This window comes from Hyla sarda, chromosome 11 (genome assembly GCF_029499605.1).
Source record: "Hyla sarda isolate aHylSar1 chromosome 11, aHylSar1.hap1, whole genome shotgun sequence".
NCBI lineage: Eukaryota > Metazoa > Chordata > Amphibia > Anura > Hylidae > Hyla > Hyla sarda.
The window spans coordinates 13813632-13837705 of NC_079199.1; the positions used below are offsets into that span (position 1 = coordinate 13813632).

General features: G+C 42.9%; 1 protein-coding gene and 1 long non-coding RNA gene across 10 annotated transcripts in view; one reads left to right on the forward strand and one right to left on the reverse strand.

The window, feature by feature from the left end:
- Window positions 1-24074, forward strand: part of BEGAIN (brain enriched guanylate kinase associated) — a 206116-nt gene that overhangs the window by 138082 nt on the left and 43960 nt on the right. For 5 of the 9 annotated variants that reach the window (XM_056545211.1, XM_056545214.1, XM_056545212.1 and 2 more), the window contains 2 exons: window positions 10123-10284; window positions 16246-16312. In XM_056545211.1, the coding sequence (XP_056401186.1) occupies window positions 10123-10284; window positions 16246-16312 (229 nt within the window). The remainder of the gene's footprint in view (window positions 1-10122; window positions 10285-16245; window positions 16313-24074) is intronic. The other 4 variants (XM_056545217.1, XM_056545213.1, XM_056545216.1 and 1 more) reach the window with 1 other exon arrangement.
- Window positions 804-10138, reverse strand: LOC130295028 (uncharacterized). The gene is made up of 3 exons (XR_008848673.1): window positions 10017-10138; window positions 9861-9938; window positions 804-1083 (listed from the first exon to the last, which is right to left on the reverse strand). It is a non-coding gene; the product is annotated as an uncharacterized LOC130295028 (long non-coding RNA).

Consider the following 24074-nt stretch of genomic DNA (forward strand, 5'->3'; position numbering starts at 1 on the left):
CCACATATCCATGTTATCATGGCAGCCAATTGTCATAGCCATAGTAACATACAGCCCATAGTGTAACAATGTAATGTTGAATGGACTTTGGTTGTGTCAAGTAATGGCCCACCAAACATAATTGGAGGCCAGAACATTACAGGGTGCCCGTTGAGATTTAATAAGTGTCCATTATTCTTTAGTTCCATTTCGTGTCTGCAATCATGCTAAGCCGAAAGCAATGCCATATGTGACTCTTGTGACAGAATGGGGTCCAGAATGGGTATAAAAAGTCCTAATATGGCAATGGGGTGTCGAAAGAGGATAGCTCCTTTAAAGGGGTACTTCACTTCCTCAATGTTCGGAACATTTTGTTCTGAATGCGGGCTCCGGGGCTTGCGATATCATGGCCACGCCCCCTCAATGCAAGTCTATGGGAGGGGGCGTGGCGACAGCCACGCCCCCTCCCATAGACTTGCATTGAGGGGACGTAGCCATGACGTCACGAGCCCCAGCGCCCAGACTCAGCGTTAGGAAGAAAATGTTCCAAACACTGAGGCAGTGAAGTACCCCTTTAATTACAACCAAAAGAGGGGTCCTTGGTGCAAAATACATAATACAACCTCCCATGTATCCTGTGTCTGTATAGTGCTTGAAGGGCCGCTCTAGACTACCGGGCCCATATGTAAACGCAGCCCTTGTGGCTCCTATAAATAATCCCCTGTACTCTGCCAATACTTGAAATTCTTTGTGTGATCTTTATTTTTATTTTTTATTTTTTTTAGCTTTCCATTCTCCTGCTCTTAATTTAGAAAACTTCTCACGAAAAAAAAAAAAAAAATAACAATTTCCGGCAATTCCCCCGTCTTGATGCTATCGCCATCCTCCGAGGACCCCTAGACTAAAGGAATACATTGCAAACGTCTTTCATATTTCCCTTAACCCGGCTTATTAAAACACAAAACCGTCTTTTTCTTTTAATTTTGAAGAGTAGAAAAACTAAACTTCACCTTGACAATGCTCCACAATGAGCGGGTGACCCCTGTGTACAATGGTAATGATTCGCTTTCTTTCCGAATGAAAGTCTTCGCGGTCTCCCCGGTACTGAAATTCAAAGGAAGATTTAACAATGAAAATCGGTGAACTCTTAAAAACATCTCCGGGATAAGACGCGGCAGACGAGGAGAATACGGAAAGAATACCTTGGGACCCCCACAATGCATCTGAGCACGAAATCAATGTTTTAGAGATATTGGTTGTTTTTGTATAACAGAGTTGAAGCTTTGATCTGTGGGTCATCCCTCCTATTGAAGCAAGCGGTGTTTGTATTAGAATGTTTTTTTATTTTTAATTTCTTTTCAAACTTGGATGACTCTCAAAGGCGATGGCGGTGAGGGAGCAACAATAGCCGCGTTATTATTCCATTGTAGAAAAGATTACCCAATAGGAAATGTCTAAGGGGAAGAAAAAATTATAAATAATAGGGAAATGGCGCACAGGGGCCCCCATCATCCACCTTCGCGTTTCGAGTTTTCTGGGCCCCATTCGCATCATGGGTACATAGTCCGTTTACATAGGTTATTCTAATATGTACTGTGGCATACCCATCTACTTATAAACATTGTCATTTAATTAAATGATTCACATGTTGCAGAAACATAGTTTAGATTAGACCCCCTCCGACTGTTAGACATAGCGGGGTGAAGCGTGCGGCAGCGTTTTGCTCCCTTGGTTGTCATTCTGATTACAGGAGACGGACCCTCATAGACTATAATGGAGCCCGTCCCCTGAAATCCGAAAGACAGAGTACCAAGTCCGGATATATCTAACCATTGGATGTGCTCAGTGCTGAGACCCCGACCGACCTAAACTTTTGATATGTCCGTTTAAAGGAGATATCCAGTGCTGAAAAACGTATCCCCTATTCTAAGGATAGGGGATAAAATTCAGATCGCGGGGAGTCCGACCGCGGGGAGTCCGACCACGGGGCCCCCCCGCGATCTCCTTTACGGTGAAGGGGGCGTGTTGACCACCGCATGAAGCGGCAGCTGACACGCCCGCTCAATACAACTCTATGTCAGAGCCGGAGTGCTGCCTTCAGCAATCTCCAGCTCGGCCATAGCGATGTATTGAGGGGGCGTGTCAGCCGCCACTTTGTGCGGTGGTCGATGCCCACTATCTGGCCAGTGAGCCGGGGCCCTGTACAGGAGACCGCGGGGGGCCCCAGTGGTTGGACCCCCCGCTATCTGAAACTTATCCCCTATACTTAGGATAGGGGATAAGTTTTTCAGCACTGGACTACCCCTTTAATGTAGTTTAAATGGGCACTGTCTGATTCAAAAACTTTTTATATATTTTACATCTTGGCAAAACATTAACCTTTCTTATATACTTCATAAAACAATATTGTCTCCCTTTAATAGAAATTATTTCTTATAAAAAAAAAAACACCACTGGGGGTCCCCATACCATCCAGAACATAATCCTGTCCAGCTGCAGCATCAGCTTTCTTCCAGCTGAAGCACAGGCCTGGACAAAGTCCAGAAAGTGAAGACTGCAGCATGAAAAAAAGAGGAGGGGTTACAGAGCAGCCTGCAGTGATTGGATGAAGAGGCACAGCACAGCACAGCAGACTCAAAGAGGAAGTGAATGCATGGTCAGTGAGGGCGGGCTCGGACACACTCCTTCATGAGTAGTGGATGTCAGAATGAGAGAGCAGCAGAACAGAGAGATTTGAGAGCCAAATACTGAAGCCAGACACATAAAGACACAAGAGTTGGCATAGCCTATTGAGTGACATATAGAAGTATTTTTTATTTTCTGTGATATGACAGTAACTCTATAATAGTCTACCACCCTTTTGTGTCCCACAACAATAGAGCACAGTATACATTTTGGAATCAGTCTAAACATACTGGGGGACATATTCAAAACTGAATTTTTATGCCACTTTTTACCAAAATGCTGTAAAAAGTGGAGCAAAAATTACGGTACATTTTTAAAGGAGTGTGCAATAAAAAAAAAAAAAGGTAAATTTTACATAATGCAATCCAGTTTTGCGTGGGGGTGTAGTCTGTTTTATCCTAGACTACAGGACAGATTAAAAAATCCTTAATCCTTCAAGTAATTATCAGCTGCTGTATGCTCCACAGGAAGTTGTACAGTTCTTTCCAGTCTGACCACAGGGCTCTCTGCTCTGTCAGGAACTGTCCAGAGCAGGAGCACATGCCCATAGCAAACCTCTCCTGCTCCGGACAGTTCCTAACATGGACAGAGGTGGCAGCAGAGAGCACTGTGATCAGACTGGAAAGAACTACACAACTTCCTCTGGAGCATAATAAGTAGCTGATAAGTACTGGAAGGGTTAAGATTTTTAAATAGAAGTGATTTACAAATTTGTATAACTTTCTGCCTCCAGAGTAACCCTTTAAGATAATAAATTCTGGATTGGTGGGCATCCCCAGGCTATGTCAGCTATTGCAGCTCTGCCGCAATGAAGTGACCTGCATTACCCGACATAGCCCAATGACCAGAGTGGCGCCATTTCCGTAAGAAAGCAGCTATGTTTTTTTTAAACTTTATTACGATATACTTCGACAAGGCAGCCGAACCTAGTATCCCAGCATTCACTTTGAAGCCCCTCCCAGTGGGGGCCGAGAGTCTACGGCATTTCATAGTCTTATAATACACCCATCCCGGGGCCGCTATATGATAAATGACACAGTTTTTTCAGGGCTGTATAAATTCTGCAACCCGGCATTTACGCAATTTGTAGTGATTTCTTATACTAATGGTTGTCTGTTCGGATTTCGTGCCCACGGAGATAAGTCGAAAATGAGCGTTACATTGCCGATTAACCATGATAGGAGTTTTTCGCCTATGGGAAATAAATGAGGTTTATTGACTCTCTGTAATGCGCTGCAGCTATGATTCTCTACCCAAGCAATTTTTTTTCTTTGTGAACCCCCAGTGTGCCTCCAGCTGTTGCAAAAATACAACTCCCAGCATGCCCGGACAGCCAACGGCTGTCCGGGCATGCTGGGAGTTGTAGTTTTGCAACAGCAGGAAGTACTATGGTTGGGAAACACTGCTCTAGCCCTTTGCGTTAGTTATGATATCTGTTTAAAAGATAATGTCCTAAATGATAACTCCCGATCTGTAGAGTTCATATACTTGTAATATAAATTTATTCACCCCCCTTGAACTTTCTGCCCATTTTGTTATGACTATGAGCATTTAGGTGCTAGAAACACGTCAGTCCTTTTGCCATTCGCTACCATTATGCCTTTTACGTGCATTTTTTTTAAATTGTTTTCATAATAAAGAAGTTATTATTTTATGGGATTTGCCAAGGAGACATTCTTTTGCATAAGTATTCACCCCCTTGGACTTTCTGCCCATTTTGCTATGACTAGGAGCATTTAGGTGCCAGAAACCCATCTGTCCTTTTGCCAGTTGCTACAATGTTACCGTTTACTTGAATTTTTTTAATGGTTTTCTTAATAAAGAAGTTAATATTTTACAGGACTTGCCAAGGAGAAATTATTTAGCATAAGTATTCACTCCCTTGGAATTTCTGCCAATTTTGCTTTGACTATGACTATGAATAAGAGCATTTAGGTGCTAGAAACCGTCAGTCCTCCTGCCATTCACTACCATTATGGCGTTTACTTTTATTTATTTATTTAATTTTCTTAATAAATAGGTCATTATTTTATGGGACTTGCCAATGAGAAATTCTTTTGCATTAGTATACACCCCGTTTGGATTTTATGCCTGTTTTTCTATATGACTATGAATAAGAGCATTTAGGTGATAAAAACCCTTCAGTCCATTTGCCATTCTCTACCATGATGCAGTTTACTTGCATTTTTTTTTTATTGTCTTCTTAATAAAGAAGTTATTATTTTATGGGAATTGCCAAGGAGAAATTATTTTGCATATGTTTAATAACCACCCACCCCACCCTCCCTTGGACTTTCTGCCCATTTCGCTTTGACTATGACTAAGAACATTTAGGTGCTAGAAACCCGTCAGTCTTTTTGCCATTCGCTAACATGATGCCGTTTACTTGCATTTTTTTTTATTGTTTTCTTAATAAATAAAAAAAAGTTTTTATTTTATGGGACTTGTCAAGGAGAAATTCTTTTGCATAAGTATTCACCCCCTTGGAATTTCTGCCCATTTTCAAAAATAGACAAGCAAAAAAATGTAATGGGTAGAGCTCACCTCCTCCGTGCTCGTGTAGCAGTCCTCCTCCACTGCGTCTTGAAAATAGAAAAAATTGTAGAATCCACGGCACTGGTTAAAACGTCCTTTATTGTAAATCCATATAAAATCCAAATAGGGACAAGGTGCACCAAACAACCAAGCAAGGTCGAAAGCAAGACCTCCCCCTCCTCTGACGCATTTCCACCCTACCCGGCCTTAATCATAGATAATGATTAAGGCCCGGTAGGGCGGAAACGCGTCAGAGGAGGGGGAGGTCTTGCTTTCGACCTCGCTTGGTTGTTTGGTGCACCTTGTCCCTATTTGGATTTTATATGGATTTACAATAAAGGACGTTTTAACCAGTGCCGTGGAGTCTACAATGTTTTCTATTTTCTGCCCATTTTACTACGACTAAGAGCATTTAGGTGCTAGAAACCCAACAGGCCTTCTGCCATTCACTACCATTATGCCGTTTACTTGCATTTTCTTTTTTGTTTTCTTAATTAAAAAAAAATATTTCCCTGGACCTGCAAAGGAGACTTTCTCTTGCATAATTATTTACCCCTCTATGACTTTCTGCTCATTTTGCTATGACTAAGAGCATTAAGGTGCTATAAAACACGTCAGTCCTTTGGCGTTCAGTATCATGATGCCGTTTACTTACATTTTTTTTATTGTTTTCTAAATAAATAAGTTATTATTTTACAGGACTTGCTACTATACCTATGGGGTTGTCCCTCCCTTAATATCTTCAGGTGCCCATAAGCCCCCTATAGAGATGAAGCAATCCAGGGACACGGGGAGATTTATCAAAACCCGTCCAGAGGAAAAGTTGCTAAGTCGCCCATAGCAACCAATCAGATCGCTTCTTTCATTTTTTCAGAGGCCTTTTCAAAAATGAAAGAAGCGATCTGATTGGTTGCTATAGGCAACTCAGCAACTTTTCCTCTCGACGGGTTTTGATGTTGATCACCAAAGCTATGGGAAAGTGCAGGAGTTTTTGTTCCCTTCCCTCCTCACCCCACAGGAGCACAATTCATTAACTTCGTTGACTTTGATAAATAGGTTACAATATAATCTAAAGTCAGCATTTCACTGCCTGACACCCTGGGTCGTTGTCCATCCTCGGTGATGTATGGCGGCCGTTTAGAGCTAATTCCCCTGGGGGTAAAGGAGAACTAACCTGTATGTGAGAAGTGAAGCCTAAGGTGCCACATCAGATTGTCTCATTATGAGGGGGGCACATTAAGACCCCATCAGTGTGCGGCAGTAAAAGTGATTTGATTTAAAGGGGTACTCCGGTGGAAAACATTTTTTTTTTTTTTTTTAAATCAACTGGTGCCAGAAAGTTAAACAGATTTGTAAATGACTTCTATTAAAAAATATTAATCCCTCCAGTACTTTTCAGCTGCTGTATTCTACAGAGGAAATGCTTTTCTTTTTGAATTTCTTTTTTGTCTCGTCCACAGTGCTCTCTGCTGACACCTCTGTCCGTGTCAGGAACTGTCCAGAGCAGCATAGGTTTGCAAAGGGGATTTTCTCCTGCTCTGGACAGTTCCTGATACAGGCATCAGGTGTCAGCAGAGAGCACTGTGGACAAGACAAAAAAGAAATTCAAAAAGAAAAGAATTTCCTCTGTAGTATACAGCTGCTAAAAAGTTCTGGAAGGGTAAAGATTTTTTATTAGAAGTCATTTACAAATCTGTTTAACTTACTGGCACTTGATTTAAAAAAAAAAATGTTTTCCACCGGAGGACCCTTTTAAAGGGTTACTCCAGTGGGGGGGGGGGGGGGGGGGGATTTCAAGTCAACTGGTGCCAGAAAGTTATACAGATTTGTAAATGACTTCTATTAAAAAATGTTAACTCTTCCAGTACTCATCAGCTGCTGTATCCTCCAGAGGAAGTTGTGTAGTTCTTTCCCTTCTGACCACAGTGCTCTCTGCTGCCACCTGTTCGTGTCAGAAACTTTCCAGAGTAGATCCCCATAGAAAAGTTCTCCTGCTCTGGACAGTTCCTGACACAGACAGAGGTGCCAACAGAGAGCACTGGGGTCAGACTGGAAAGAACTACACAACTTCCTGTGGAGCATACAGCAACTGGAAGGATTTTGATTTTTATATAGAAGTCATTTACAAATCTGTTAAACTTCCTGGCACCAGCTGATTTGAAAACATTTTTTTTTTCCTCTGGAGTACCCCTTAAAAGAGCTCATCCACCCAAATTACATTTTTACATGTATGCACCGAAGTCCGCACCATGATGCTTGGCAGGACACTGAAGTCCCATTTGGATTCTGCCCGGACATGGCAATTTATGGTTGCATTAAAGGGGTACTCCGCTGCTCAGCGTTTGGAACAAACAGTTCCAAATACTGGAGCCGGCTCCGGGAGCTCGTGACATCATAGTCCCGCCCCCTCATGATGTCACGCCCCCCCCCTCTCTCAATGCAAGTCTATGGGAGGGGGCATGACAGCCGTCACGCCCCCTCCCATAGACTTGCATTGAGGAGGTGGGGTGGGGCTATGACGTCACAAGCTCCCAGCGCCAGCTCCAGCGTTTGGAACAGTTTGTTCCAAACGTTGAGCAGCGGAGTACCCCTTTAAAGCAGTCACTCAGTGAGGGTGATTTATCAAAACCTGTTTGGTGGAAGAGTGGAGCAGTTGCCCGTAGCGACCAAACAGATCGCGTCTTTCATTTTTTACAAGCCTCTCTAAAAGTGAAAGAAGCGATCTGATTGGTTTCTATGGGCAACTTCACCATTTCACTTTATTGCAAATTGATGAGAAACAGGGAGATAAACACTTCTCAAACAAGAAAAGACAGGACTGATACATTATGGCCATGATCGCTTATGACTAAGGGATGAAACAATAGAGGGCGGGGTCAGCAGAGTCATCTCATTATCATTAGAGGGAGGGGTCAGCAGAGTCATCTCATTATCATTAGAGGGAGGGGTCAGCAGAGTCATCTCATTATCATTAGAGGGCAGGGTCAGCAGTCATCTCATTATCATTAGAGGGAGGGGTCAGCAGAGTCATCTCATTATCATTAGAGGGAGGGGTCAGCAGAGTCATCTCATTATCATTAGAGGGAGGGGTCAGCAGAGTCATCTCATTATCATTAGAGGGAGGGGTCAGCAGAGTCATCTCATTATCATTAGAGGGTGGGGTCAGCAGAGTCATCTCATTATCATTAGAGGGAGGGGTCAGCAGAGTCATCTCATTATCATTAGAGGGAGGGGTCAGCAGAGTCATCTCATTATCATTAGAGGACGGGGTCAGCAGAGTCATCTCATTATCATTAGAGGGCAGGGTCAGCAGTCATCTCATTATCATTAGAGGGAGGGGTCAGCAGAGTCATCTCATTATCATTAGAGGACGGAGTCAGCAGAGTCATCTCATCATTAGAGGGAGGGGTCAGCAGAGTCATCTCATTATCATTAGAGGGAGGGGTCAGCAGAGTCATCTCATTATCATTAGAGAGAGGGGTCAACAGAGTCATCTCATTATCATTAGAGGGAGGGGTCAGCAGAGTCATCTCATTATCATTAGAGGGAGGGGTCAGCAGAGTCATCTCATCAGTAGAGGGAGGGGTCAGCAGAGTCATCTCATTATCATTAGAGGGCAGGGTCAGCAGAGTCATCTCATTATCATTAGAGGGTGGGGTCAGCAGAGTCATCTCATTATCATTAGAGGGAGGGGTCAGCAGAGTCATCTCATTATCATTAGAGAGAGGGGTCAACAGAGTCATCTCATTATCATTAGAGGGAGGGGTCAGCAGAGTCATCTCATTATCATTAGAGGGAGGGGTCAGCAGAGTCATTTCATTATCATTAGAGGGTGGGGTCAGCAGAGTCATCTCATTATCATTAGAGGGCGGGGTCAGCAGAGTCATCTCATTATCATAAGAGGGCGGGGTCAGCAGAGTCATCTCATTATCATTAGAGGGCGGGGTCAGCAGAGTCATCTCATTATCATTAGAGGACGGGGTCAGCAGAGTCATCTCATCATTAGAGGGAGGGGTCAGCAGAGTCATCTCATTATCATTAGAGGGCGGGGTCAGCAAAGTCATATCATTATCATCAGAGGGAGGGTTCAGCAGAGTCATCTCATTATCATCAGAGGGAGAGGTCAGCAGAGTCATCTCATTATCATTAGAGGGCGGGGTCAGCAGAGTCATCTCATTATCATTAGAAGGCGGGTCTTCAGAGTCATCTCATTATCATTAGAGGGCGGGGTCAGCAGAGTCATCTCATCATTAGAGGAAGGGGTCAGCAGAGTCATCTCATTATCATTAGAGGGCGAGGGTCAGCAGAGTCATATCATTATCATTAGAAGGCGGGTCTTCAGAGTCATCTCATTATCATTAGAGGGCGGGGTCAGCAGAGTCATCTCATCATTAGAGGAAGGGGTCAGCAGAGTCATCTCGTTATCATTAGAGGGCGGGGTCAGCAGAGTAATCTCATTATCATTAGAGGGCGGGGTCTTCAGAGTCAACATATTATCAATAGATTTAAGGTTAGATGACCTCTCTATTGTCCTGGCAGAGGCTTTGTTGGGCAGGGTAGTAGACAGGGTCGGCACATAACCCTTCTATATAACAGGATGGTTGTGTCTCCAATATGGCTGCCCCCTGAGAATGTAATAGTAGAGCAAAGACTTTATTTACCTTATACAGTCTGATCCTATAGATTCTATGCATGATGTTCCTGTACATTCGTGATCTTGTATTGTTTTTTTCCTTCTACTGTACAAGGGAAGACACGATGAAGGAATGAGCCACGTACAGCCGAGGAGCATTAATACTTCATGATCATTTGCATACCTGGGAATGTACGGCGTCTGGGATTAGGCAGGGGAGGCAGCGGGCGCCTTCTCCTTCATGTCTGCATCGCTGCTAATTGTACTTGGTGGAATCTTCTTCTCTCCAGCAGCTTACAAGACCAGAAGGAAGAGCTGCAGAAGCGCCTGTCGTACACCACACACAAGCTGGAGATGCTGGAGAACGAGTTCGATTCCACCAGGCAGTACCTGGAGACGGAGCTGAGGAGGGCTCAGGAGGAGCTGGAGAAGGTCACCGAGAAGCTGAGGCGGTCAGTATTCATCCTTATTGGGTCATAATTGGCCCCGATTTATTAAGTGTTTTGTAGGTTTCTACAGTTTTTTCCTACGGTATTTACTAAGGTTTCCCTACGTTTTGCACTTTTCCCTACATTTTGTTTTTTTTACACATGTTCTTATCTGTCAGGTTTTCCTCAGCTGAAATCCACCACATTTTCTGTGGAAACCTTACTAAATATGTTGGGTTTTTGTAAAAATGTCGGGGACACGCCCCTTTTTCAGGGTTTCTCAGTGAAATGGAGAATTAGTTGGGTTTTTTCAATTCTGGCTCAAATTCTGGCGCAGATTCTGGCGCACAACTTGACAAAACATGTTGGTTTTGCAATAGTAAATCAGGGCAAATGTAGCTAAGTCCTCACTCCACTCAAAGTCTTAATAAGTCAGGGGTGGCTACAGTTAACCCATTTTACCCCAATCCTCTTATGGCTGCTGGTCCTTTACAATATAGAGCTACTTTAGCTTCTCCACTGCTGCTTGTGACATGAGGGTACCACTGGGGGGCACCATAAGAGCAGCTCTGCAGGTGTCCTGGAGGCGGGGCCACAACAGGAACAGCATCAGAAAACGGTGACTTTAAAGGGGTACTCCAGTGAAAAACTTTTTTTTAATTTTTTTAAATCAACTGGTGCCAGAAAGTTAAACAGATTTGGAAATTACTTCTATTAAAAAAATCTTAATCCTTCCTGTACTTATTAGCTGCTGAATACTACAGTGGAAATTATTTTCCGTTTGAAACACAGAACTCTCTGCTGACATCATGAGCACAGTGCTCTCTGCTGACATCTCTGTCCATTTTAGGAACTGTCCAGGGTAAAAGGAATTCCCCATAGCAAACATATGCTGTTCTGGACAGTTCCTAAAATGGATAGAAATGTCAGCAGAGAGCACTGTAGTCAAGATGTCAGCAGAGAGCACTGTGCTCGTGATGTCAGCAGAGAGCTCTGTGTTACAAAAAGAAAAGAATTTCCTCTTTAGTATTCAGCAGCTAATAAGTACAGGAAGGATTAAGATTTTTTAATAGAAGTAATTTACAAATCTAGAACAACAAAAAGAAACGTAGGTGCACTCACCGCAAAGTTGAGACGGTCACGTCAGGATGTCCGGTGTCGGGTAGCCGGGTCACGGCATTCGGTGCTGGTATCTTGTGGTGCTCAGAGGCTATGCCGGCAGTTTCGCACGTAAGTGCGTGCTTCTTCCGGCGTTTCTTTTTGTTGTTCTACTTGATACTTCATATCTGTGTACGTGCACCCCCACAGGAGACTCGGAGGTCGCCGTGGACTTAGCTGTATACGTCATTAGGTGATATAAATTCTCCATGTGTGCTCTCCCTGCACTTCTACCTTAGTATTTGGTCATTTACAAATTTGTTTAACTTTCTGGCACCAGTTGATTTAAAAAAAAAAAGTTTTCCACCGGAGTACCCCTTTAAGGATTATTCAAATCAATGTGTCAGTCCAGTTAAAGATAACACTTGCCCCCTCTCCCTTAGAAGAAATACTAAGGGATGAACCTGAGATAGAATTAAGTAGAGAAAAGAGGAAGCAACTACATAGAATGTTATTCTTTGCTAGATTTATGATTGTTAAAAAATGGATTGATCTGCATCCTCCTAGTAAGAGGGAATGGATAGAAATAGTAAAAAGAGATTATAGGAATTAATCAATATGATATTGAGGTGGAGGAGTGGGGAGAGAAGGGAAAGGGGAAAAGAGGGGGGGGGAATTATATATATATATTTTTTGGGGGGATTGTGCTGTATTGAATATATTTATAATAATATTAATGTATGAATAAAAAATTGTTAATAATCGAAATTAAAAAAGTGTCAGTCCAGTATATATATATATATATATATATATATATACATATACAGGGTGGGCCATTTATATGGCTACACCGTAATAAAATGGGAATGGTTGGTGATATTAACTTCCAGTTTGTGGCATATTAGTATATGTGAGGGGGGAAACTTTTCAAGATGGGTGGTGACCATGGCGGCCATTTTGAAGTCGGCCATTTTGAATCCAACTTTTGTTTTTTCAATAGGAAGAGGGTCATGTGACACATCAAACTTATTGGGAATTTCACAAGAAAACAATGATGTTCTTGGTTTTAACGTAACTTTATTCTTTCATGAGTTATTTACAAGTTTCTGACCACTTATAAAATGTGTTCAATGTGCTGCCCATTGTGTTGGATTGTCAATGCAACCCTCTTCTCTATATACTCCTATATACACCGCAGGAGAAATGCTAGCACAGGCTTCCAGTATCCGTATACACTGCTATATACTACTATATACACCGCAGGAGAAATGCTAGCACAGGCTTCCAGTATCCGTATACACTGCTATATACTACTATATACACCGCAGGAGAAATGCTAGCACAGGCTTCCAGTATCCGTGTACACTGCTATATACTACTATATACACTGCAGGAGAAATGCTAGCACAGGCTTCCAGTATCCGTATACACTGCTATATACTACTATATACACTGCAGGAGAAATGCTAGCACAGGCTTCCAGTATCCGTATACACTGCTATATACTACTATATACACCGCAGGGGAAATGCTAGCACAGGCTTCTAGTATCCGTATACACTGCTATATACTACTATATACACTGCAGGAGAAATGCTAGCACAGGCTTCCAGTATCCGTATACACTGCTATATACTACTATATACACCGCAGGAGAAATGCTAGCACAGGCTTCCAGTATCCATATACACTGCTATATACTACTATATACACCGCAGGAGAAATGCTAGCACAGGCTTTCAGTATCCGTATACACTGCTATATACTACTATATACACCGCAGGAGAAATGCTAGCACAGGCTTCCAGTATCCGTATACAGTACACCATGGTCACCACCCATCTTGAAAAGTTTCCCCCCCTCACATATACTAATGTGCCACAAACAGGAAGTTAATATCACCAACCAATCCCATTTTATTAAGGTGTATCCATATAAATGGCCCACCCTGTATGTATATATATATATATATATATATATATATATATATATATATATATATATATATATGTATATCTACTCTAACTACAGTACATATAAATATGTGTGTGTGCACAACATATATATGTACTCCAAACTACTATATATATATATATATCATATTATATACTATAAAGATATATATATATATATATATATATATATATATATATTTATATTCCAAACTGATCTTGGTAGAATCTTATCTGATGAGCAAACACGCGTCTTGAGATTCGTTGTGCTGAATTCACAATGTTCTACAATGACCCCTACCCTAAAAAACATTAAGACCATAATGGTTTAACCTGCCCCGGGGTTGCCCTTAAGGAAATTATCATTAAAATTTTGCTCTGGGTTTTCTAGAATTTCAATTGAGAAGAAAATAGTAAGTGCAACCAGGGATGGATTACAAATAGGAGGCCTGTGTCTAGGCCACTGTTTCCCAGCCAGGGGGCCTCCAGCTGTTGCAAAACTACAACTCCCAGCATGCCCGGACAGCCAAAGGCTGTCCGGGCATGCTGGGAGTTGTAGTTTTGCAACAGCTGGAGGCGCATTGGCTGGGAAACAGTGGCCTAGGGGAAACCACGCAGGTAAGGTGCATGCAGGGGGGGGGGTGGGAGTCTCCATTCATTTGTTTGCTTTACACTGTCCTGCATTGATACTTATGTTTTTTATTTTAAGTTAACATTCTTATTTGCATAATGGGAGGGGCTTGAATCATAAGAGTGGCCTGTATATACATAGTATGGGAGAACTAAGCAACCAGTACTGAAGAGCTTTTCCAGTCTCTAAACATAAAGGACTATGCAGGGAAAATGGAAAAACAAGAAACTTTTCAATATACTTAAAGGGGTACGCCCCCCCAAGACATTTTATCCCCTATCCAAAGAATAGGGGATAAGATGTCTGATCCACCCGCAATCTCCGTGGAGCACCCCGTGTTCTGAAAGTTATTGTCAGAATGCTAGGTTTGGGCGGCCGTCACGCCATTCATGTCTATAGCAGAGAGGTTGCGGCCATCATGCCCTCTCCCAAAGACATGAATAGAGGGGGCGTGGCATGACATAGCTAGAGGGCGTGGCATGACGTTATGATGGGGCATGGCAAGACGTCACAAGGGGGCGTAGCGTGAAGTCAAAAATAACTTTCAGAACGTCAGGTGCTCCATGGAGATTGGGATGGAGATAAGATGTCTTAGGGGCGTAGTACCCCTTTAAAGTGGACCTGCGTCCACCCTCCAAAAAAATAAGATTATACTGTTACTAAATACCCTATCCTTCCCTAATCACACAGCTTTTTACAGTTTCTGGATACTTCCTTCTGTTCCTGAGATAGTAGAGTTTATAGTTTGTCAGACGGTTCATGGAATAGTCAGATGGGCGTAAACTTACTTTTAATGATGGGAGTGGTGGGCTGGGTTATACTGTCAGGGGGGGGGGGTGAGTGTTTTACATTGAGGGGCGTCTATGTCTAATACACATACCCTGACTTTATAACCCCGCCCATCACCTGATCATCACTTTCATTATTAAAATTAAGTTCACGCCCCTCTGACTGATTCCCTGAATTGTCAGACAAACTATAAACCCTCAAATCTCAGGAACAAAAGGATGTATCAAGAAATTGTAAAAAAAAGATTTCTGATATTCATTGATATATTAATTGGCCATTAATTGCTAATGTAATCTAATTTTTGAAGGGCTGGCCACTTTAAAAAGAACCTGTCACATTGTACATTCAGTTCTAGGATAATTAGTCATTTAAAGGGGTACTCTGGTGGAAAACTTTTTTATATATATATATATATATATTTTTTTTTTTTTTTTTTTAAATCAACTAATGCCAGAAGGTTAAACAGATTTGTAAATTTCTTCTATTAAAAAATCTTAATCCTTCCAGTACTTATTAGCTGCTGAATACTACAGAGGAAAATTATTTTTCTTTTTTTTTTTTGGAGCACAGTGCTCTCTACTGACATCATGACCACAGTGCTCTCTGCTGACATCTCTGTCCATTTTAGGAACTGTCCAGAGCAGCATATGTTTGGTATGGGGATTTTCTCCTACTCTGGACAGTTCTTAAAATGGACAGAGATGTCAGCAGAGAGCACTGTGCTTGAGATGTCAGCAGAGAGCTCTGTGTTCCAAAAAGAAAAGAATTTCCTCTGTAGTATTCAGCAGCTAATAAGTACTAGAAGGATTAAGATTTTTTTTAATAGAAGTCATTTACAAATCTGTTTAACTTTTTGGCCCCAGTTGATTTACAAAAAAAAGTTTTCCACCGGAGTACCCCTTTAATAATGAAAACTTCTGCCTATTCTGGGTTATCCTTCCAGTTAAGTTACCCAGTCTGGGTTAAGTTATCCCTGAGCTTTTCCCACAAATCTTTACATCAATCTGCTGGGCTCCTCCTGCTCTATAACATGATGACTGCAGATCAGACTGCATGTACAATGTGACATATCCAGGAATAGAAAAAACTGAGCCATTCCCCCCCCCCCCCCCCCCCCCCCCCGTCCTCAGGTTGTATGTAGTATTACAACTATTCACTTCAGTGGATCTGGGCTGCAATACCACACACAACCTGAGGACACGGGTGGCTCTGTTTTTTGGATAAACACAACTCTGTTTTTGTAATACTGGATAGCCAATTAATTTCTCTCCAGTTTTTAAGAAATTCACAATCCATGGCCAATGTTCATCAGCTGGCGGCGATGGCACTTAAAGGGACAGCCCAGTGTTACCTTATTGTATAATAAACAGTATACAGTTTCCTAATTTGCTTTCTGCATGTGACATTTACAATCTCTGTTTCGCTTATGGTTTTATGTAATATATATATATATAATGAAATATTGATCTGCCATATATTCATATATTAATATCATTGTGTTTGCCCAATTTTCAGAATCCAAACCAATTACTTGTCGTTGCAAAGAATAAACCAAGAGCTGGAGGAGAAGCTGCACAGAATGGTGAGTGCTGAACTTTCAAACTTTCATATCTGAGAAGTAAGCTGTGTATCGGTGGGTCATATGAGGGTTGTATCGGTGGGTCACATGAGGGTTGTATCAGTGGGTCATATGAGGGTTGTATCGGTGGGTCATATGAGGGTTGTATCGGTGGGTCACATGAGGGTTGTATGGGTGGGTCACATGAGGGTTGTATGGGTGGGTCACATGAGGGTTATATCGGTGGGTCACATGAGGGTTATATCGGTGGGTCACATGAGGGTTGTATGGGTGGGTCACATGAGGGTTGTATGGGTGGGTCACATGAGGGTTGTATGGGTGGGTCACATGAGGGTTGTATGGGTGGGTCACATGAGGGTTGTATCGGTGGGTCATATGAGGGTTGTATCGGTGGGTCACATGAGGGTTATATCGGTGGGTCACATGAGGGTTGTATGGGTGGGTCACATGAGGGTTGTATCGGTGGGTCATATGAGGGTTGTATCGGTGGGTCACATGAGGGTTGTATCGGTGGGTCACATGAGGGTTATATCGGTGGGTCACATGAGGGTTGTATGGGTGGGTCACATGAGGGTTATATCGGTGGGTCACATGAGGGTTGTATGGGTGGGTCACATGAGGGTTGTATCGGTGGGTCACATGAGGGTTGTATGGGTGGGTCACGTGAGGGTTGTATGGGTGGGTCACATGAGGGTTGCATCGGTGGGCCACATGAGGGTTGTATCGTGGGTCACATGAGGGGTCAGATTAGGGTTGTATCAGTGGGTCACATGAGGGTTGTATCGTGGGTCACATGAGGGTTGTATCGGTGGGTCACATGTGCATAAGTGGTGAAGGGCCTTGGGTATATTTGGGTCCTGTTATGAATCCTAAGCTGTATCTTCACTGTACATGTCTATGACGGATCCATTTGTATATTGTTGAACATTTTCAGAACAATACACAATACAAAACACAGCAGGTGAAATAAGTATTGAACACGCCACCATTTTTCAAAATAAACATATTACCAAAGCTGCTAATGACGTGATATTCTCACCAGATGTTGGTAACAACCCAAGTAATCCATACATCCAAAGAAACCAAAACAAATGAGCTCAGAAATGAACCCTTTGACATACCGGTGAGTCATGAGTCTGATGTCCGCCATTTAATTCATGAATGCAGAATAACTTTCCAATAGCATGTTATTAAAAAAAATATGCTTCTTTCTATTTAATTTTCCACTTTGAAAAAAATGACCACTAGGGGTCTCCCTACCAGTCCTGGCCGCAAGCCTTTTTATAGATTTCAGACTCATGCTGGAGTCCTAAATCTCAGACTGCAGCCGGGACACAGACAAGCTCAGCACTGCACCCTGGCAGGGAGCAGTGCTGAGTTTGTCTGTGTCCCAGCTGCAGTCTCAGATTTAGGATTCCAGCATGAGTCTGAAATCTATAAAAAGGCTTGCGGCCAGGACTGGTAGGGAGACCCCTAGTGGTCATTTTTTTCAAAGTGGAAAATTAAATAGAAAGAAGCATTTTTTTTAATAACATGCTATTGGAAAGTTATTCTCATTGAGAAATAATAGAGGAGCAGCATTCACTTTGAGCACTTCAAAATGGCGCCCGGTGTCACAATTTAGAATCCTCCCATGGTCCTTAGTGCCTACTAATGGATTATGATATTTTGTCTATTTGCCAATATGGAATGTGACCAATTTGATTTCACTTTCTGTTTCAAACTGAAACTACAAGACTATAAGAGCGACCTATCAGGAACCAAAGGTTGGGGTTGATATTAAAGGGGTATTCCAGGAAAAAACTTTTTTTTATATATATCAACTGGTTCCAGAAAGTTAAACAGATTTGTAAATTACTTCTATTAAAAAATCTTAATCCTTTCAGTACTTATCAGCTTCTGAAGTTAAGGTTGTTCTTTTCTGTCGAAGTGCTCTCTGATGACACGTGTCTCGGGAAACGCCCAGTTTAGAAGCAAATCCCCATAGCAAACCTCTTCTAAACTGGGCGGTTCCCCAGACACGTGTCATCAGAGAGCACTTAGACAGAAAAGAACAACCTAAACTTCAGAAGCTCATAAGTACTGAAAGGATTAAGATTTTTTTTAATAGAAGTAATTTACAAATCTGTTTAACTTTCTGGAGCCAGTTGATATATATATAAAAAAAAGTTTTTTCCTGGATAACCCCTTTAATTTGTAGGATGCGGAATAACATGGTTTGATTGTTTTTTCCTATCTTGACTGTTCTTCTTGAAGCTAGATTGATAAAGTTACGTAATACAAACTGGTTGCTATGGAAAAAAAACTGCCTAACAACTAGAGTCTGGATGTGGAGTTGTCATATAAAGTTTGCCTAGCAACCACTCTTTCTCAGATTACTCAGTACTTTAGACCAGTGTTTTCCAGCCAGTGTGCCTCCAGCTGTTGCAAAACTACAACTCCCAGCATGCCCGGACAGCCGTTGGCTGTCCGGGCATGCTTGGAGTTGTAGTTTTGCAACAGCTGGAGGCTCCCTGGTTGGGAAACACAGGAGTAGTGTGGAATGGGGAAATATCAGAAAATTATATAACAGATGATGCGTCATTACATGTGCAAACACCAAAAAAGTAGTTAACATTCCCCCTAAATCAAGCACAATAAACAGTATAGTTCAATGTGATTGTCACATGCTGGGAGTTGCAGTTTTGGAATAGCCATGGGCACCATGATTGTCGCCACTAGAGATGAGCGAACTTACAGTAAATTCGATTCGTCACGAACTTCTCGGCTCGGCAGTTGATGACTTTTTCCTGCGTAAATTAGTTCAGCCTTCAGGTGCTCCGGTGGGCTGGAAAAGGTGGATACAGTCCTAGGAAAGAGTCTCCTAGGACTGTATCCACCTTTTCCAGCCCACCGGAGCACCGGAAAGCTGAACTAATTTATGCAGGATAAGACATCAACCGCCGAGCCGAGAAGTTCGTGACGAATCGAATTTACTGTAAGTTCGCTCATCTCTAGTCGCCACACTGCCCTAGACAATAAATGTTACATTACCTGCGGAAAAATCACATATAAAATAACCTACCGTACTCATAGTGCGAATGGGATGCTGCCGTCCGTCACTCTGTACTCTATTGGTGTCTACACGTCTTATGATACATCCATCTGTTAGAACATTTTCCGATATTTTACCCATTTGGTGTTACTGTGCGTTGCTGTTACCGCCATATGGGACTCATGTTAACATTTTCTATATACACTCGTTTACGAATAAAGATGGTGACATTTTTGTACTTGTTGGTTGTCAACGTTCAGTTTTCCTATTTGGGTTTTGTTCAGTGTATGTTTTGAGTCAGCCATGGCTGTAATATACAGTGATCCCTCAACTTACAATGGCCTCAACATACAATAGTTTCAACATACAATGGTCTTTTTTTGGACCATTGTAACTGGAAACCAGACTCAACATACAATGTACAGACAGTCCAGATCTGCGATACCTGTCAATGGCCGGAAGATCCGACCAATCAGAATGGGGATTCACTGGTAAAACCACTGTATTACTGAAGTGTATGCACTGACTGGTGGCTGGTAGCGCCCCCTACCGTACAGGGAGGTATTACATGTTCTGTACTCTTTACCTGTATTACTGAAGTGTATGTACTGACTGGTGTCTGGTAACGCCCCCTACAGTACATGGAGGTATTACATGTTCTGTACTCTTTATCTGTATTACTGAAGTGTATGCACTGACTGGTGTCTGGTAGCGTCCCCTTCAGTACAGGGAGGTATTACATGTTCTGTACTCTTTACCTGTATTACTGAAGTGCATGCACTGACTGGTGTTTGGTAGCGCCCCCTACAGTACAGGGAGGTATTACATGTTCTGTACTCTTTACCTGTATTACTGAAGTGTATGCACTGACTGGTGTCTGGTAGCGCCCCCTACAGTACAGGGAGGTATTACATGTTCTGTACTCTTTACCTGTATTACTGAAGTGTATGCACTGACTGGTGTCTGGTAGCACCCCCTACAGTACAGGGAGGTATTACATGTTCTGTACTCTTTACCTGTACCAGGGTTAGCTACTCCTTTGGACACCAGGTGAGGGCGGCTCCATGTTACTATTTTAGGACATTTCGTGTACTGTACAGGACCTTGAAGAAGCTCCTGTCCTCTACATAGACAGTGATTACAGCACCGAACAGATCTTTCTTACTTTTATATGTAAGGATTTGCTTTATCTATATTAGTTATCTACTTATTTTTCTTTAATCCTCACTTTTTCCTATTTTTGGATGACATTTTGGGGCTTCAGAACTAATTACCAGTTTTCCATAGAGTTCTGGTCCCAACATACAATGGTCTCAACATACAATAGTCGTCCTGGAACCAATTAATATTGTAACTTGAGGGAGCACTGTAGTTGTTTTTATACGCTTAATTTTCTTGGTAGCTTCATTTGACTGTTTTTGTAGAATTACATGTATGGGTATATTTTTGCTTTACAAAGTTGGCTATCGGTCCTCAAACCCTTTTAGTCCAAGCCCATAAAGTACTTAATACTGACCCATAAGTTATATCCTCCTACAAGTGGTGAGTGAGAGCAGTATGATTTAGTGCATTGTCTGCCATCGGGGGGGATGTGGGGGTCTATGCGGTATTTTCCCCATATGTGTATAATAAACCTGTCATATAGAACGGCCTTTGAAGACTATAACGTCCTGAGGAGATTCATCCTTCTCCTTTCTGTACATTATTAGTTCAAAGGAAAACAATCCCCTCGAATTTCTGCCTCTTTGAGTAAAGCTGGAGTTGGCTTTGGGTAATGACAGTATCAAAGTGTACATGTGGACCGAAAATCCTGTTAGTATGGAGCATTCTGGGAAGGAGTCAGGGATCATGAAAGCTCTGAGGGATCAATCTCTATCCGCCTCCAGCAGCCCCGGCCTCGCGCTTCATTCATCTTATAGAAATTGCGTCTTCCTGCAACTTTTTTCTACATAAAATGAAAAACCAGAAATCCTTCTCTTGTCATGGCGGCTCAGGGCTGGCTCTTTATTTGGCGGCTCAGGGCTGGCTCTTTATTTGGCAGCTCAGGGCTGGCTCTTTATTTGGCGGCTCAGAGCTGGCTCTTTATTTGGCAGCTCAGAGCTGGCTCTTTATTTGGCGGCTCAGGGCTGGCTCTTTATTTGGCGGCTCAGGGCTGGCTCTTTATTTGGCGGTTCAGGACTGGCTCTTTATTTGGCGGCTCAGGGCTGGTTCTTTATTTGGCGGCTCAGGGCTGGCTCTTTATTTGGCGGTTCAGGACTGGCTCTTTATTTGGCGGCTCAGGGCTGGTTCTTTATTTGGCGGCTCAGGGCTGGCTCTTTATTTGGCGGCTCAGAGCTGGCTCTTCACTTGGCGGCTCAGGGCTGGCTCTTTATTTGGCGGCTCAGGGCTGGCTCTTTATTTGGCGGCTCAGGGCTGGCTCTTTATTTGGCGGCTCAGGGCTGGCTCTTTATTTGGTGGCTCAGGGCTGGCTCTTTATTTGGCGGCTCAGGGCTGGCTCTTTATTTGGCGGCTCAGGGCTGGCTCTTTATTTGGCGGCTCAGGGCTGGTTCTTTATTTGGCGGCTCAGCACTGGCTCTTTATTTGGCGGCTCAGGGCTGGTTCTTTATTTGGCGGCTCAGTGCTGGCTCTTTATTTGGCGGCTCAGGGCTGGCTCTTTATTTGGCGGCTCAGGGCTGGCTCTTTATTTGGCGGCTCAGGGCTGGCTCTTTATTTGGCGGCTCAGGGCTGGCTCTTTATTTGGCGGCTCAGGGCTGGCTCTTTATTTGGCGGCTCAGGGCTGGCTCTTTATTTGGCGGCTCAGGGCTGGCTCTTTATTTGGCGGCTCAGGACTGGTTCTTTATTTGGCGGTTCAGGACTGGCTCTTTATTTGGCGGCTCAGCACTGGCTCTTTATTTGGCGGCTCAGGGCTGGCTTTTTATTTGGCGGCTCAGGGCTGGTTCTTTATTTGGCGGCTCAACGCTGGCTCTTTATTTGGCGGCTCAGGGCTGGCTCTTTATTTGGCGGCTCAGGGCTGGCTCTTTATTTGGCGGCTCAGTGTGATTCTTTATTTGTCCAAGAAGTGAAGGCGGGACTAGCACTCCTCTGTGCTCACTCCTGTCCTATCAGACTGCAGCATGAAAACAGAGAGGAGGGGGTTACAGAGCAGCCTGGAGTGATTGGATGAAGAGACCCGGCACAGCACAGCAGACTCAGGAAGGAATTAAATGCATGGTGAGTGAGGGTTGGGCTCAGTGCTTGCCTTGGACATGCCCCTTCCTAAGCAGTGGATGTCAGGATGAGTGTGCAGCAGAACGTAGGGATTCGTGAGCCAAATACAGATGCTAGATATATAAAAAAAGTCGTGTAAATAATCTGCATGATCTACATGACTTAGTGAGTAACATATAAAAGCATACATTTCTGTGATATTACAGGTACGCTTCCATTAATTTAATTTGTATCTAAAGAAATAAAAAAAAGGAGCAAAGCTTCTCATAGGGCACTATGTACAGCACGATTTCCATATGCAGTTTGTATGGTTGTGTTTGTGTAGTAAAGATGGTGAAGCCTATTAGGTGTCTGCCCTGGAGCGTGACAGCTGAGGAATGAAATACAATTTCCCCTGATGAAGGTGCTCCTAACCCCTGAAACCCGTTGTGACTTTTTTTTTTTAAGAATAAATGATGATCCCTAATTTATTATCACCCTCCCCTTGGTGGATTGCACTGAATATCCAGAACTTTATCTCCTCTCCAAAATCTCTTAATTCCCCAAAAAAGAAAGAGCAATAGATAATAGAAGATCTGCAGTTATCCATAGACTCCTTGTAAGTCTTTGTCCTGTATGTTGAGTTTCTTTGCCCTTTTGTGGTTTAGCGCAGAGTTCTGTATATACCAGGTGGCGGGTACAATGTGTGCCAGCTCTGTGTGCTCTTGTGTTTGGGAGGAATTCTATATGTGCAATTAAGAAAATCCGATTCCTTCTAGACGTCTGCGCTGAGCAATTGCTGGGAAGTGGGGGGTGGGGGGCTTTGTGCAGAGTTTTACATACTGTATCAACACTAAAAGCAGACATTTCTACAGAAAGTGCATTGTTGTGGCTGGCAGCGACCCATCAGGATTTTTAATGCCCTACGTGTTTTGTCTCTATATGAAGAGCTGGGCCCAGAATATGCCAGTGACCCCACCTTATATAATGAAGCCGCATTACACAATGTTTTATATATCTGCTTCTGTCTGGGGAATGAGCCGTCTCACTGTATACTCCAAAATGTTGTGTGAACACGGTCTAAGATACGCCACATGCAGCGATACATCCTGCTTGGTTCAGTGTTTCCCAACCGGTGTGCCTCCAGCTGTTGCAAAACTACAACTGCCAGCAAGCCCGGACTTTGTCCGGGCTTGCTGGAAGTTGTAGTTTTGCAACAGCTGGAGGCACACCGGTTGGGGAAACACTGACTTAGTCAAATTGGATTTTCTTGTAGAGTCTAAATCTCACTTTTCCAGAGCCCCAGAATGCTGCACTTTCCATCCACCATGCTTTATACTGCAGCTCTGCTTGCTCAGACAGGCTGTGTTTGTAAGCGCAAATTCAGCAGGATGTCAGTATGTAGAGAAGAGGTGAATTGCAATACGATAAAGACAAAATTATATTAAAGGGGTACTCCGGTGGAAAACTTTTTTTTAATTTTAAATCAACCGGTATCAGAAAGTTAAACAGATTTGTAAATTACTTCTATTAAAAATTCTTAAT